The following is a 15451-nucleotide window of genomic DNA, read 5'->3' on the forward strand; positions in this document are numbered from 1 at the left end:
TCCTTTTTAAACGGATAAGCTTCTCCTTCATCCTCTTCTCTTCTCCCCCAAAATGGCCGCGACCGGCGTCAATCTCCTCCGCTTCCCCCTCTCCAAAACCCTTCCCGTTCCTTCTATTCGATTTCCACCTCCCTCTCGCCGCTCCTTTCCACTCTCCGCCCCCTCTTTCCGCCCCCTCGCGGCCGCCACCGAACTGTTCGACCGTGCCGAGCCGGCCGTCGTCGACCCCGGCCTCCGTCAGTCGGAGGTAATCGTCTTCAACTCGGGCTACCACGCACAGATCGTGGTGGACGAGGCGGAGTCGGAGGAAGCCCTGGTCAGGCGGTTCCGGAGGGAGGTGTCCAAGTCGGGTGTCATCCAGGAGTACAAGCGGAGGAGGTTCTTCGAGAACAAGCAGGAGGAGAAGAAGAGGAAGGTTCGGGAGGCCGGAAGAAGGAACCGCAGGAGGTGATTTGCTTCATCCCTAATCCTCTCTCTCTCTCTCTCTCTCTCTCTCTCTCTCTCTCTCTCTCTCGCTCTGTATATATATGTTTGTGTGTAAATAGCTATTCCATTTGGTTTTCAGACGATTTGGGCCAAGATTTTCATCACCATTCTCAGCGGAAGATGATTCTGCGCCTCAGAAGGTGAGAGACGACGACAACTGGGATTTGCCTGATGGTGTTATTCCTTACTGAAAGTTACTTGATCCGCCAGTAATATTCATCTCAACTTATTTCCCGGTACAATGTTCATGATCTAAATGATTCAATGCTCTCTTTGTATTCTGAAGAATGTTTTGAATTGATCATTGAGTGTTTTTACCTGTCAAGTTATTATCTGAAATTACCACACGGGCAATCCTGGCTAGCAGTACATTTCCATGACAGTCTCGTAAGAATTTCCTCGATAGCTAGAACAGCAAATACCAGGAAATAAGTGCAAATATCACTTTGAATTCCAATCTCTTCTGTATCGAAGAAACGTCATTATACTAATAACATATTGCCCAAGAAATCTTTTTGCGATGTCTCACAATTGCATTACGAGGGCTCCCCCACCCTCCATACCACTCTCGAATGCGATACACCAAGTTGAATTGCTTCTGTACTACAATACTACCTTGCTGTTCTTCTTCGTGAAAATGGTCATCATTCTCCTCGGCGTGTTGCCATGCTGATGACCTACCAAAAGGAAATAAAGCATTTTTACAAGGTGACTCGAGGTGAAATACGAAAACTGAGTAAAAAATCTTACATCCTATGCTCTGCGATATCTGTTACTCGACTTCCCGATTTCCTTTCGGGTTGATTTTGCTTAGATGAAGCATGTTTTGCAAAATGAAGCTGCATGGCAAGAGTGATTCATTGGGTTAAGCTACCTTAATCCATAGAGTCGATGATAGATATAGTAGGGCTTGGATCAACCATTTTTGAATAATGAGCAACTGTTGAAACATAGAACTCTGATAGAAGAATGTTTACTTAGGTAGATACAACTTCTCTAGTGTCTAAATGCATAAATGTTAGCAATGTTGAAGAAATTGGGCTGATCGATTCAACCGGTTAACTCGAAAATCAGAGGCCAATGCAGTCCCGTTGAAGAAGAATCTCGAATCGAGAGTAAAAGAGTAGGACAGACAAACCTGATCACCATCCTTGATTCCAAATCCGATCAGTTGTTCTCCATCGTTGATTAATTTATACACATTGTAGCATAAGCAGAATCGATTCCACACATGAGACCTGGCAAAACCATTCAAATCATCTCTCAAGGTGATGAGTATGAAGTTTCAAATCTCGGCAGAACGCTTGATATCTCGAAGAAAAGAGAGAAAGTTTACTGGAATTGTCAAATAAAATGAATAAGAAGGCAGTTCCAATCTCGGTGGAGTAATGACAGGAAGATTGGAAATTGTATTCATATCGTCGAAAATGAGCAATTAATCGTACCAGGAAATGCTGTAACCCCCTTCCACGGCGATCTTATCGAAGATGATCTCGATCTTCATTTTCAGCTCCATCACGGTCGCCGCCTTCGCAATTTCCAGATCTGGAAACATCACGGCCATGAAACCCGGTGGCGCCAAAAACCCTAAAAAATTGGAAGTCGAGAAAGGTACGTACCGAAAGAGGATCCGTCCAATTTGAGGACGGAGAGGCGGAGGCGCTGCTCGGGGAGGCGTCGGTAGGAGAAGCTGCTGCGCCGGCAGTGAATCGGCGTCGAGTGGTGCGATTCCGACGCCGGAAGCTTCTCCCGCTCGGCGCGCCTCGCCATCGCTCCGCATTCGCTCTCGATTCACACTGTCGAGTGAGAGAGAGAGAAGACGAGAAGAAGCAGAAGAAGAAGAGGAGATGGGTGCTTAAGATCGATGCACACGCAATGCTTGCCTTCCTCTTCCTCTTCCTCTTGGCATTCTCTTTCGCTTTTTGTTGTCCTTTCCGAGATTCTTGACGGAGGAAGAGGAAAGAGACGGAAAGCCATTGGCCCATTGCCATTCTCTGGCCTTGTTTCATATAACAAGAATAATTGTTTCATAAGGGAATGCCATTTTAATTTTTATCAAAAATATTTATTTTAAAGATTTTTTTTTAAATATTTCTTTTTAAAAACAAAAAACAAAAAACAAAAAGACAAGTAGTTGTAACACACCCAATGAGTGAACTTTACAATTGATCGGTCATGTTTAATAACTTGGCACATCATAAAAATATACCGACTAGATTCAAATTCTGACTAATCCGATCGATCCATTTCGACAATCCTTAACTCATCCATCTTCGTGATGCAAATTGATACGGGATATAACCGACAGACCCTGATGATGAGGACGACGTAGAAGTTAAAGTTAAGATGATATAACGATCAAAGTTAAGGAAAGATGGTATTTCCATCTGGCTTTGTTATTTGCTCAGCTCTAAGGTTCTTAGTGTCAATCGGATCGGATTACAAGCTTGTCGAACATAAGAAGTTTCGTGCTTTACTCTTGAACTGGGAAACTAGCATGTCTGGTCATTCAATAGCCAACCGAGTTTTAAGAGATGCTCGACCCACCTCACAATCAATCGATCATAGGTCCGATTGAGGTAAAGGGCAAACTCCCTACTCTGTATGAGTCTCTCTGTGTACACCCGGTCGGCCTTATTACTGGTTAACCCTACAAGTTCTCGCACGGGATGGAAGTATTGAACAATCTGTTGCTGAAGATATTAGTAAAAAAAATTACTGAATTGAAATTACACAAAATCAATTATAACTTATTTGTTAAGATGACCTGAGCGGATAAACTTACGCTGCCAGCGGGGCTGGTTCTGCCAAGCTTCCGGTGGTCCGAGTTGCGGAGTTGATGCGGTGCGTAGCAAAATCAAGAGTTGGCCATCGAGTCGTGAAGGAAATTCGCTGAGTAAGATACTGAGGCCTGCACTCAACGTAATTTCCTTGAAACAGATTCTCTCGACCTCTGGCTATGCTTCGAGATTCTCTCGGATCGTCTGTTTCCCAAGATACAATGACAAAACCACAAACACAACCAAACATTGGTTGTTCATGACAAAGTGAGAATGCACCCGAGTGCTATCACGAGTAGTTCAGCTGAATAAATACATGGCAAAGAGAATTTTTATAGGAAAACATGGCTGGATAGAGGTTCACTTTCTGCTTTTCCTCTTGCTCTCTCTTTTGCTTATTTTTCGCTACTCTCTATTCTTTACTCAATATCTAGCCTCTTTATATAGGAGCTCTCACCTTGCCTACAATGAATGACTAAATTATAGTCATTTAATGCTAGATTTAATGTCTTCATTAATGTCGAAACGTTACAGAATCATCATTAATGCTAAGACGTTACAAAGTCACCATTAATGCGTTTAATGTCGTCATTAATATCGAGATATTACAAAATTGCCATTAATTTTATATTAATATTTCCGTTACACTCTTAAGCAGGTAGTAAAAAGATATTCAGGTGACAAAACGTTGGTTCATTTTTTTAGGCAAATTTTGGCTCAATTGGTTTGACATTCGACGCACATAGGTAGTGCTCGCACACGAGTCAACTTGGTTCAGTACAAATCCGAGCCCCGGATTTGCACCCATTCCTACGCACCTAGGAGTGAAGAGTCTCTCCCATGCATATGTTACAATATCAATGCATGTGCCATAATTTAAATCAACAACAAAGCCAAGAGACTTCTAACGTGGGACTAAAAACTCATGCACAATAGAGCATCTTCGTCTCTACCTCTTTATTCAATTCATATTTCCAACAATTTCCCACATGAATGGAATACAGGGTATGTGATAACATTCAACAGTTGAGTTAAGTATAGGATAGGTAGGTTTTACCCTTTAAACCTTCCCTTGTAAAGATATGTTTAAACCTTCCCTGTTTCCTTTGTCCTCTTGCGATTCCTGTCTGTTCCGGGGCCGAGCGGTTCAGCCGCTCGGCGAGCATGTCACTTCTACCTCGGTCGTGTGCTCGGATGAGATTGCTCCTGCCTCTATTGCCGGGTGCCCCGACCAAACGGTCATCCCGCTCGGCCTTAAAACCTTTTTACCTTTTTGAGCATCGGAAACCCGACCCCTAGTCGGGTTGTCTTCATTCGGTTCAGGGGATTCACGGCCGGTCGGCTAGATTTCTCCCGGTCGATCGGCCAACTTCGTCCACTCGGTTATGTCTCAGGGTTGAATCTCCTGACCTTTGACCTCCACGTGCCATTGACTTTCCCCCGTCCTTATCATCGGATCATTAAGTAATGTTAATGTAGGATTTTTATGCTTTTTTAAATTTATAAAACAATTCAAACGAGAATCATGCAATTTTTCATGTAAAATAAATTGTTTTACCTTAATTGCTCCCCCTGGATCCTTGGATCTTCTTTCCGGGCATTGAGATTTATAGTGTCCATCTTTTTACACTTGAAACATTCGATGTGGTCCTTCATTTTCCGGACTCTAGGCATCGGTTCCTCCTTTGCCTCCGATTGTGTGAATCTGTTCTTTGGACATTGGCTTTTGTAGTATCCTTTTTCACTGTACTCAAAGCATGTTATGTGATCTTTAAATTTAGAATTGACAATTTTACCTTCTGAATTCTCGTTAGAATTCTTGCCCTTGGTCATTGTCATCTCGGATTCAGACTTGGACACTTGTTCTAACTCGAGTTCAGATCCATCAGTCTCCTCCTCAGCCACTAGTGCGATGAAGTTGATTTGATCTTGTTCTTCTAGGCCTAGCTCTAAGGATAGCTCTCCGGATTCAAACTCTGATTCGAGCTCAGTTTCACCTTGATCTTCTAGCCTTGACAAAGTCTCGTGAAGCTCGATCAATTTTGTCCATAACTCGAATGCGTTCTTGTAATATTCTAATTGACACAAAATTTTGTTAGGCAAAACACTAATTAATATATCTATTACTTGTGTGTTTGTTTCTGAGCTTTGAGAAGATTGTCTCATTGCGATCTAGTTGTCAAAATTGTTATTTCCAATGAAGCATTCCATCATTTGCTCCAGGAATTAAAGTAGACTTGATAGTACGGTGGAGGGTCGTAAATGCTTCATCCTTCTTGATATGACATCGACATTCTTGTAATCAAAGAATTAAAAGAAAAATATTTCCAAGACTTTCGTCTTGGGATTAGTAGTGCTGGAAAGAGAATTAAAAAAAATAAGGGAAAAGAAAAAATTTTAAAAGGTGCTCAAAAAACGATTAAGTACTTCCAGAGCTACAGGGCTCCGATACTAATTGTAGGATTGAATGAGTGTGATAGAGAGGGGGGGTGAATATCGCGCTCTTTTAAAAAACTTTTTTTTTTCGTATTTTAAAGATAATCAAAATATGCAGCGGAAAGTAAAATACTCAGTTTGGTTACTTGGTTCAAAGCCTAGGTCGACTCCTACTCCAAGGCCTGCAATCCTTGACCGCACCGATGGGCAATCCATTAAAACCCTTCTTTCCAAAATCCTCAGAAAGAAGCAGATCGTACAAATGCAAATAGAAGATAGTAACAGACTAATATCTTCTTTAAATCAAATACAATGCAAGCTTTAAATAATTATACCGACAATAGTAGAAGATGAAGCTCAATCGGCCGGATGAAGTTGCTTGCTTGAAGATGTGCAGAAGACTTGTAGCACGAGTAGCTTGTGCAGAGATGAACTTCAAATAAATCAGAATCCATCCCCAACCTCGGACCCCGAGCTCTTTTTTATAAGAATCGTCGATGTTCGATCGACCAATCCCCAGGTTCGGTCGACCGAACCTGCTCCCTTCCTTCTTTGTTGAGATTTGTTGAGATCTGATCTTCGAGCATTAACTGATCTTTAATGATTCTACCGATAAGCTTATTCGGTCGACCGAATGGTGAACTTTCCCTTCTCGCCGAGATTCGTACATAAAGCTCCATTAATGGTTTTATTGTTCGGTCGACCGATCATGCTGTGATACCATGTTTGTGAGCCTGATCTGTTTTGCCAATTTTGCCTGTTCGGTCGACTAATAAAATGCCTTTTTTGGTCGGCCGAACCTCCTGTTCAGTCGACTGAACCCTTAGTCAAATGAAGGTTTCTGAGTGCTGGACGCGTGGGCGCTGACAGAGCCTGATTCTGAGTTCTGAGTCAAAAGTTATGACCCTTTGAAGTTCAAGGAGTCATATGATTCTGCAACATAAAGTTAGTTCAATATAACAATAATATTCCTGCAAAACAAAATTAGCACAGTTATAATACATGAGTAGTAATATGTATGAGTATAACAGTTAAGACTGTCTTGATCTCAACTTGGAAACCTTCCCGATTTTTTCAGTTGGATCAGCGACCTTAGGTTGTTCTTTTCCAGAACACGATCTCACTGTCGCTCCTCCAGTTGCATAGCTCAACTTACCTGCCAAACATTGGTCCTCCAGACTTATTTGGACTTTCTTTGCTCAGTGTCTGATCACCTGATCCACTAAGACTTTTCCTACAATACTACATTAGCCAGCAGCAATAATAATAATACAGAATGCTATGGTAAAACTAAATTTAGAATCATCAAGATTCGCTGGTCGAGTCAACCGCTCGTGGTCGACCGGAAACCATTCGATCAACCTTGCTTGGAGTTCACTTCTTCAAGACTTCTTGTTACCTAAGGTTATCTCCCCCTAGGATTTTCTCCATCTGGCTTCACTCACCAAAACCTAAGGTTACCACCCCCTAGGATTTTCTCCATCTGGCTTCACTTACCAAAACTCAGTATTCGACTATCCAGAGATCAAGTCCTTCAGACTTATCCACCTGGCTTCCACGATCTACCGAGATTTCCCTTCCCTAACCTACAACTAGGACTCAGTATTTGGCTATCAGGGATCAGGTCCTCCAGACCTATCGAATCCACCTGGCTTCCACGATCTACCGAGATTTCCCTTGCCTAGCCCACAACTAGGACTTTCCATGCCTAACCGTAGTTAGGACTAATCACTTGGTTGACTTATCACCCTTGCCTAGCCATGACTAGGACTTCCCATGATCAAGCTCTATTAAACATACTTAAATATATTTATCGGATATTAAAATCTTGGAGGTCGATTACACCAATAACATGGTGTACTGCTCCTTAAAACACAAAAGTAAGGTTTTCCATATTTTTTGAAAAAGAAACAGAAAAAAAAGACACTCCTAGGTAAATTCTGAAATAAGAGTATCACATGGATAACTTTTAGATAGATTGTCTATTTCTTTCTATGCCAATTATCTTTATCATTTATAGAAATATTTTACTGCATTATCTTTTAACTGGTATATTTTAAGACTGTCCATTAAGAAAAAATTGCTTACCTAAGTTCTCTAGGAATTAACATTTTGCTAAGGATAGTTCCTAAAAAAGAGGGAAAAAATGCTTCTATAATTAACAAAAAATTAATTAATGTCTCTGAATGGGGCTGGTTAACTGTTAGCCCGCTAACTTTGGGCAACGGGGGGTTGTCCAAGCCAAGTTTTGTAGGAAGAAGACTTGGCATTCCAACGGGCGTGGCATGATCGCTAACCATGCCAAGAAGCGAACCAGCAGTGCTTGGGGCACTGCCCAAGCACAAGTCTGCAGGAGGCAGACTTGACATTCCAACGGGCGTGGCATGGGCGCAAGTCATGCCAAGCAGTGAAGCATTTGGGCAGCACGGGGCTGTCCAAGCCCAAGTCTTACAGGAGGCAGACTTGGCAAACCAGCAGACATGGCATGGGTGCAAGCCATGCCAAGCAGCGGAGCGGCAGTACGCAGGGCACTGTCCATGCCCAAGTCTACAGGAGGAAGATTTGGCACACATCCGAACCGGGCATACGCATAAGGCATGCTGAGCAACAGTAAGGATTCTGAACGCGAGGTGTTATCCAAAGTCTAAGTCTTGCAGGAGGCAGACTTGGAAAATGTTCAAGGCGTGACATGCGCACAAGACATGCTAAGCGAAGCGGCAACGCGGGGCTGTCCAAGCCCAAGTTTACACGAGGAAGACTTGACAAATGTCCGAGCCGGGCATGCGTGCAAGGCATGCTTAGATGCGGCAAAGGATTTTGGCAGTGCGCGGGGCACTGTCCAAGCCCAAGTTTGTAGGAGGCGGACTTTGCAAAGAAACGGGCATGACATGTGCGTAGACATGCCAAGCAGCCAGTGAATTGGCAGTGCGGGGCTGCCTAAGCCCAAGTCATGCAGAAGGCAAAGACTTGGCAATCCAATGAGCATGGCATGTGCGCAAGGCATGCCAAGCATTGGAGCGGTGCGCTACTTAAGCCCAAGTCATGCAGGAGGCAGACTTGGCAATCTCCCGAGCATGGCCTATACGCAAGACATGCCGAATAGTGGAGACTTGTGACAGTACGCAAGGTGTTATCCAAAGCACCAGACATGCAAGAGCAGACTTGGTGATCATGCGAGCAAGGCATGTGTGCTGAGCATTCCAAGCAGCAAAGAAGCGGACAGATGGACTTGTCTGTGGTGCGGATAGATGGACTTGTCCGTGTTGCCAAAGGAGTGGACACATGGACTTGTCTGTGGCAACAAAGGTGCAGACAGATGGACTTGCCTGTGGCGCCAAGGGATCGGATCGGACAGATGGACTTGTCTGTGGTGCCAAAGAAACAGAGTCATGGGCCGAGAACTTGGTGTGCATACAGACTTTGGCTCGGGGCCAAAGAAGTAGAGCCATGAAGCAAACAGATGGACTTGTCCGTGGTGCCAAAGATAAGACAGACGAACTTGTTCATGGTGCCAACGAAGCTAGATCATGGTGAAGCACAAGCGGTGCATGCTGACACTTGGCATGGGTCAATGCAGCATGATGATAAGACAAAGCACAAGGTGTGCAGGCTGCCACTTGGCATGGAGCCAATGCAACTTAGACATGTGGACAAAACGATTTTGTAGAAGTTGAGTCAGTTTTGTACGTGTGGCATTGGTGGTTGGGACAACTACCATGTAACTTCCTTGTAACTGCTTACCTATGTATGATAAATAGGCAAGGTGGATTATTGGCAAGAGGGTGCCAAGAGTGGTGCCAAGGAGAGCCAAGGGGAGAGGCATTGAGGCAAATCTTGGGCGAGATTCTATGCAAGTGCCAAGGGGGTTTTGTCTAGGCGAATCGTGAAGAATTGTGAGTAAGATCGTGAAGGATTTGTATAGACGAATCATGAGAGATTTGTAAGCAATTCTGTATTGTTCCACTTATATTCCTTTGTAATAGGGATAATAAAGGTTGAGAATTTTCTCATACTCGTTGGTGTTACTTGCTTGCTTGAGGCTTTTGTTGTGCCTTTGCATTGGGCGTTCTTCGTACCTCAGTGGTGCATTCATTGGTAGGCTGAGTTAAGTGCGGAATTTGATTACCGCACAAGAAATTTTCTAAGGTGAAAATTTACCCCTTGACATTAACCTAGATTGACAAAAACAGTGAACACAGATTTTTTTTTTAAAAAAACTCCTATTATAAATAGAGAATTTATTAACTGTTTGAATATCTGGCTATTCTGGATTGACAAAAATAGCAAGCATAGAAATTAAAAAGAGGAGATGGAGTCAGAGAAGTGTCTTGAAACATTTGATTCTCCTCAAAGGATGTGAAGATACACAGATAGTCGCATGTTTAGAAGAATCGAACATAATCCTTTCACCCATAAGTGTCTATATCAATTGAGGCAAAAAAAAAAAATGTTGACTTTGGATGTCCAAAAGCATATGATACCAAACTAACTGCGAGGAGAAAATTTTTTTAAATGGAGTAAGAAAGGGGTATTTACTGATGACTGGAAGAAAAGGTGCCTTCTCAACTCTCAAGAGCTGGCTGATGCCTCTTCCAGAAGCCATTTGAGTAATTCAAACAACAGTCCTGAAACATTCCGACCAAGTAATCACACTTTAAAGGGTTTCAGATGAGAAATATATGAGACAAGTAACACCTGACAGGTTTCCAAACAAGTGAATTCTGACATAGTTGTCACTAGTTATTTTGTTGTAGTTGTCAGGGTACGTTAACAATCATCTCATAGTTTGTTGAGCATAGCATTTCAGTGATTGAGCTAGAATAGTTAAGTGCCAGATCTTTTGTACTTCTGATGTTCTGATGAAGGTTGCTAGCAAGGAGTTAATTTCATAAATTTAGTTTCATACTTCGCTTCAAATTTGTAGCTCGCTTTGCATCTCATTGGAAATCTCGTGCCTTAGTACTAGAATTACTTCTTCTCAAGTTAACCACGGATGAATTTTTTCATGCACAGAATTTTTTGCATTTTATAAACAAATAAACTAATAAGGTAATTAGAAAAGACTAGACTTTAAAAATTAAGAATCTATCAATATTGCGACTAGTGATGGATGCCAATATTTCTATCTGGTGGTGATTGAAATTGAGGTGATGACCACGTTAGACAGTGATCGACAGCTGTGGTGAAGAGGATGCACATACTTGGTTACCAACTAGTATTAACCAAGGTCATGTCTAAGGGAAAAGGGAATGGTCAGTTTGATGAAATCGGCCTCGCTGGCGCCATATGCTATATTGTTTAAATATTTTGTTTTAAGAACAAGAGATCCATCTTACAATTAGGCATCCAAGAGGGCAATTTTTCCAAATGCTATAACTAACTCGACAGAAAATAACGGAAGATTAATCTCCATTGGAATGATAATCCTGGATCCCCATCACTCCACTCTCGCCTGCAGCCACAAGTCTGCAGCAGCGTCTACGATCACCAAATTACCAAAATCCAACTCCTTCCAAAAAAGAGAATACAGAACGATTCTAAAGAAAAAGAAAAGAATGATCTTCCTCTAATTACAACCAAACACTGACCCTAAGATCCTACGAAAAAATATATATATAAAACCCGCCAAGAAAGGCCATGAATTAGACGAAGATCTAGCTACAGGATAGATCCGACAGGAACAACATCCATCACATGAATGAATCATTGCACCGGCAAAGAGAAGAAGAGGAGGAGGCAGGCCTGTAGGAACTGCTCGGGGAAGAAGCCTGGGATTTGGGAGGCGGAGGAGAAATGAGAAGGTGACGAGAGCAGCCTGAGCGCGTGCCCTATCTTCATTCGCGTTTAACGATCGCGATCTCAGTTCATGCTTCTTTAACCCGCTCATCCTCTGGTGAACCGAACCGATTGGAGATTCATAAATAAAACCGTCGCCCTTTCAAAATGGGCCCACATAAATAAAAATATCTTCACACCAGTTTATCTCAACGGACAGTCAGATTGACTCGGGAGTCACGATGCATTTATTCGGTTCATAAAAAATTTTTATCGACCGCAGATAAATGTATCGCATGGTTACACGTCTACAATAACCACGTCGTATTAAAAGAAAAATATCGACAAATACGTAACTTAACGTCACATATTGTAAATAAGGATCATTGTCCCGTAATTATTCAAAAAATATAATAACACACGTTTTATATTTAAAATATAATATTAACATATCCTGTTTAGGCATTTCCCAGGGGGATACATCGTGGAGAAAGTTATATAAATTTCTTGGTAAATTAGCCATATTGCGAAAACTTCTATTTAGCAACCCATTCATTCTCTCTGGTTTATTTCTTCTAACATTGCGAAATAAAGGAGGAAAATTTACAAAGGAGAACTTTTTCTCTTTTTCTTTTTATTTTCCCCCACTATATTTCTCTTTTGACTTTACTGCATCCTTGATGCTCCGATCCGCCTAAACAGAGCACTGCAAACGCTCTCCGCTTGCAACGGCGACTGCCCGCCGATAGCGCCGCTCCGTTCCAAGTCCGACATGTAACTCCTCACCTCGTGCCGGATCATCTCCTGCATCGCCGCAAGGAACTCCTGCCCGAACGGAAACGACAACGCCCGCCGTCGCCGTTCCGCCTCCCAGATCTTTCCATCGTCCATGGACCTCGTAGCCGGAGTCGCTGACCGCGCCTCAGCTGGCATCTCCGTGGAAAGAAGAGTCAGACTGTTTTGCTTTTTATTGTTGTTGCCGCCGTCCGAGGTCCGGCTGTGGTGGGAAGCGTCTTTTATGTCTGAACCGGGGAGGGAAAGAGTGAGAGAGGTCGCCGGATCTTCCATGCTCTTAAGAGGAGGAGATGGGGAGGTAGCCGTGGCGGTGGTGCACGGCTCGGCCTGTTGGCAGTTGGCGGCGGCGGCGGAAGGAAGAAATACGCCGCCTGTTCTCGGAAGAGGCCGGTAGATCAGGGGAACAGTGGAGATCGGAGAAGTTATCGGCACGTTTTGGCTGGAATCACTCAGATCGGACCCTGATGGACTTCCGGCATTCAGGCTACGCTCTGCTCCACCGGACGAGACGCCCGACCCGTCGCTGCATGTCCGTTTGAGCGGCCTCTCCACCATATTGTCGTCGGCATCCGCGGTAGCGGAGGACGAGTACCGTCGCTTGAGGGTGGAGTTCCAGTGGTTCTTGACGGCATTGTCGGTTCTGCCGGAGAGGATTCGGGCGATGGTGGCCCACTTGTTGCCGAAGCGGCCGTGGGCGCGGATGATGGTCTCGTCCTCCTCCGGCGTGAAAGGGCGGTGCTCCACCTGCGGCGACAGCTGGTTGCACCATCTGAGCCGGCACGACTTCCCCGACCGCCCGGGTATCGACTTACTGATCAATGACCAGTTCCTCGGCCCGTGGCGGTGCACAAGCTTCTGCAGCGCCTCGTCCTCCTCCGGACTCCACGGCCCCTTGATCCGATCCATATCCTTGCTCCTGTACACCGCCTCCGCCATCGAGCTCAACACCGCCGGCCGAAGCAAAACCTAACGATCGATCGATCGTTCGTCTGAAAGGTACGACTTCGAGTGCCTCGCCTTGTTTATTCTAATCCACTCTAACGCGGCGTGGCTTGGCTTGGCTTAGTGCGTTCATCGATGGTATCTATATAGAGGATGAAACAAACGGGGCAATAGCCGGTGAGGTGACCGATCGCAGGGCGTCGAGCGCACCCGCCTTTCCCACGTAAGCTGCTACTAGAATACAGCTGGCACGTGGACACGCGTCGGTTGTCCATGCAACCGTCACCCTCGCTGCCGCGCCTTTTTGACCATAAATTAATTAATACCAGTAACGGCCTCCCCAGCTATCGTACGGATCCCGATCCGTTTGCTTCTTTAAACCAAGTCCGGTGCACCGCGGTATTCTCACCGCCCCTGACCTGCAGAACGGAGACCCGATCCCTGCCGTCCGTCGTCACCTCCGTACTCATTCACGTACTCGACTCGCGTACGATACCGAACACACGAGTGCCAATCTGGGGACAGCTGTTGGGGCAGTGGCCGACGAACTTAAACATCCGATTTTTTTTCTAAAAACTAAAAAATTATTTTTTTCCTCGAAGAGACAAACCAGGCTGGAGAGCATATTGCTGCAAAATAATTATATATCCTGGAAAATATATTTCATAGGTCTTGTGTCATATAATTGAGAAAGCGACAAAACCAGCTAAGGATTATCACAGCCGTCCCATCAAGACAGGCTGTTAACCGACCCAGTCGCTCTGCTGGACCGGGTGTCTGATTGAACCGCCGATTCCTCCGTCCGTTTTAAAATGGCTGTGGCCGGTGGGGAAGCAGATATTTAGGAAGAGGCGAGATTTCGGAATCGTACTTTTCGGTTACATGTTGACAGCTGTCCGCGGAGAGAACAGAGAGGGCAGTTACTCGGCACGTGCTCCCGCGTCGCTGTTGTCTCCCGACACACGTGGGAAGACTTTCGCCACCACGTTAAAAGTGTTAAAATTTTATTTATTCATTTTATTACCTGGATCGAAAATTATATTAAAATAAATAAATAAATAAATGTAGATTAATTTGCAGTGCTAATCGGAGAAGGGTGCAAAAGTCATTTCGCGCTGGACAGCACGTGTGAGGAAAGCGGCGAGAAGCTACGGTTTGGATTCCTTCGCCGTTCGATTCGGTTGTGGTTCACGCACCGGCAGGCAGTTTGGTGACGTGTGCGGAGAGGATATGGATCAAGCAGGAACTAGTAGTAGTGCCAGCCCATGCGGGGGGCCCGCATGTCCCCAAAGCAGTGAGAATCGGCGACGTGGCCCTCTGGCTTGCGATGCGTTTCTCACCGATTGGAGCTTTCAGCGATGTGGGGCCCAGCGTCACGTGGGAAAAGTGAGTTGAATAGGTGCGATTGATTTCCCACGCGTTAAGTGACGTCGTCACGCTGCGTACCTGCGCGTACTGAATCTGTCCAGGGGGAGGTGTATCTAATGGCCGACTCGGATCTGGGGATCTCCTCCAATTCCCATTTCATGGCCATAACTTCAACTGCTGCCATCTTGCGCCAACCATTGGGCACCATATAATTGGTTTCATGATCCAATCACTAACACCCCGTCGTCTTTCGTCAACAGGTTCTTACAGATGTCGCAATTTTGTGGGTTCCATCTCCATCATGAGTGTTATGGGCCAATTGATATGATATTAATGATATAAATAGCATTTTGAATTATTTTCTAGATGAATTCAGATAATAAAATAATATGGGGAATAAATTAAAGAGTGCAGTCGTGCAAGTAGACATGGACGGACAATAACAGGATATTTAACTTTTAGATCGTCCGTAGTAAGTAATAGAAAATTTTTATAGATCAGACTAGTGCTTCAAGTTCGATATTATCTGATTTAATATTTTATTAAAGAGAAAAAAAATGAAGTATAAAAGTAAACAAGCAAAAAAGGAAAGTAAATCAAAATAGTGAGTCTTCACTATCGCTGCGAGGTCACAACTCACAGGTGCTTCGGTGACGACCTCACAATGAAATCGAACCTCACTAGTGATCTCACAGCGAGGTTCGATCTTGCCCAGAGAACTCTGTATTGATTTCAAAGATTCATTTCTAAAACAGAATTAAAATATATTTTAAAATTTAATAAATTAGAAATAAATTTATTATGAATTACTAATTCGGTATATTTAAATAAAATATAATATAAAAGAATATTTAAGATGGAATTTAAAA

The 15451-nt window shown here is 43.9% G+C and overlaps 3 protein-coding genes across 3 annotated transcripts; 1 reads left to right on the top strand and 2 right to left on the bottom strand.

The window, feature by feature from the left end:
• Positions 1-811, top strand: LOC121971123 (30S ribosomal protein S21, chloroplastic-like). The gene is made up of 2 exons (XM_042522249.1): positions 1-447; positions 566-811. Exons 1-2 carry the CDS (start codon positions 53-55, stop codon positions 675-677), a joined length of 507 nt encoding a protein of 168 aa, XP_042378183.1. The 5' UTR covers positions 1-52; the 3' UTR covers positions 678-811.
• Positions 812-954: 143 nt separating this feature from the next.
• On the bottom strand, positions 955-2483 carry LOC121971122. Its single transcript, XM_042522248.1, has 5 exons — positions 2106-2483; positions 1932-2031; positions 1625-1724; positions 1237-1325; positions 955-1163 (listed from the first exon to the last, which is right to left on the bottom strand). Exons 1-5 carry the CDS (start codon positions 2254-2256, stop codon positions 974-976), a joined length of 630 nt encoding a protein of 209 aa, XP_042378182.1. The 5' UTR covers positions 2257-2483; the 3' UTR covers positions 955-973.
• Positions 2484-12016: 9533 nt separating this feature from the next.
• Positions 12017-13338, bottom strand: LOC121971124 (transcription factor MYB44-like). The gene has a single exon (XM_042522250.1). The coding sequence runs from the start codon at positions 13206-13208 to the stop codon at positions 12144-12146; it is 1065 nt and encodes a 354-aa protein (XP_042378184.1). The 5' UTR covers positions 13209-13338; the 3' UTR covers positions 12017-12143.
• Positions 13339-15451: the final 2113 nt, after the last annotated feature.

Source organism: Zingiber officinale, chromosome 4A (assembly GCF_018446385.1).
Source record: "Zingiber officinale cultivar Zhangliang chromosome 4A, Zo_v1.1, whole genome shotgun sequence".
NCBI classification, from domain to species: Eukaryota; Viridiplantae; Streptophyta; class Magnoliopsida; order Zingiberales; family Zingiberaceae; genus Zingiber; species Zingiber officinale.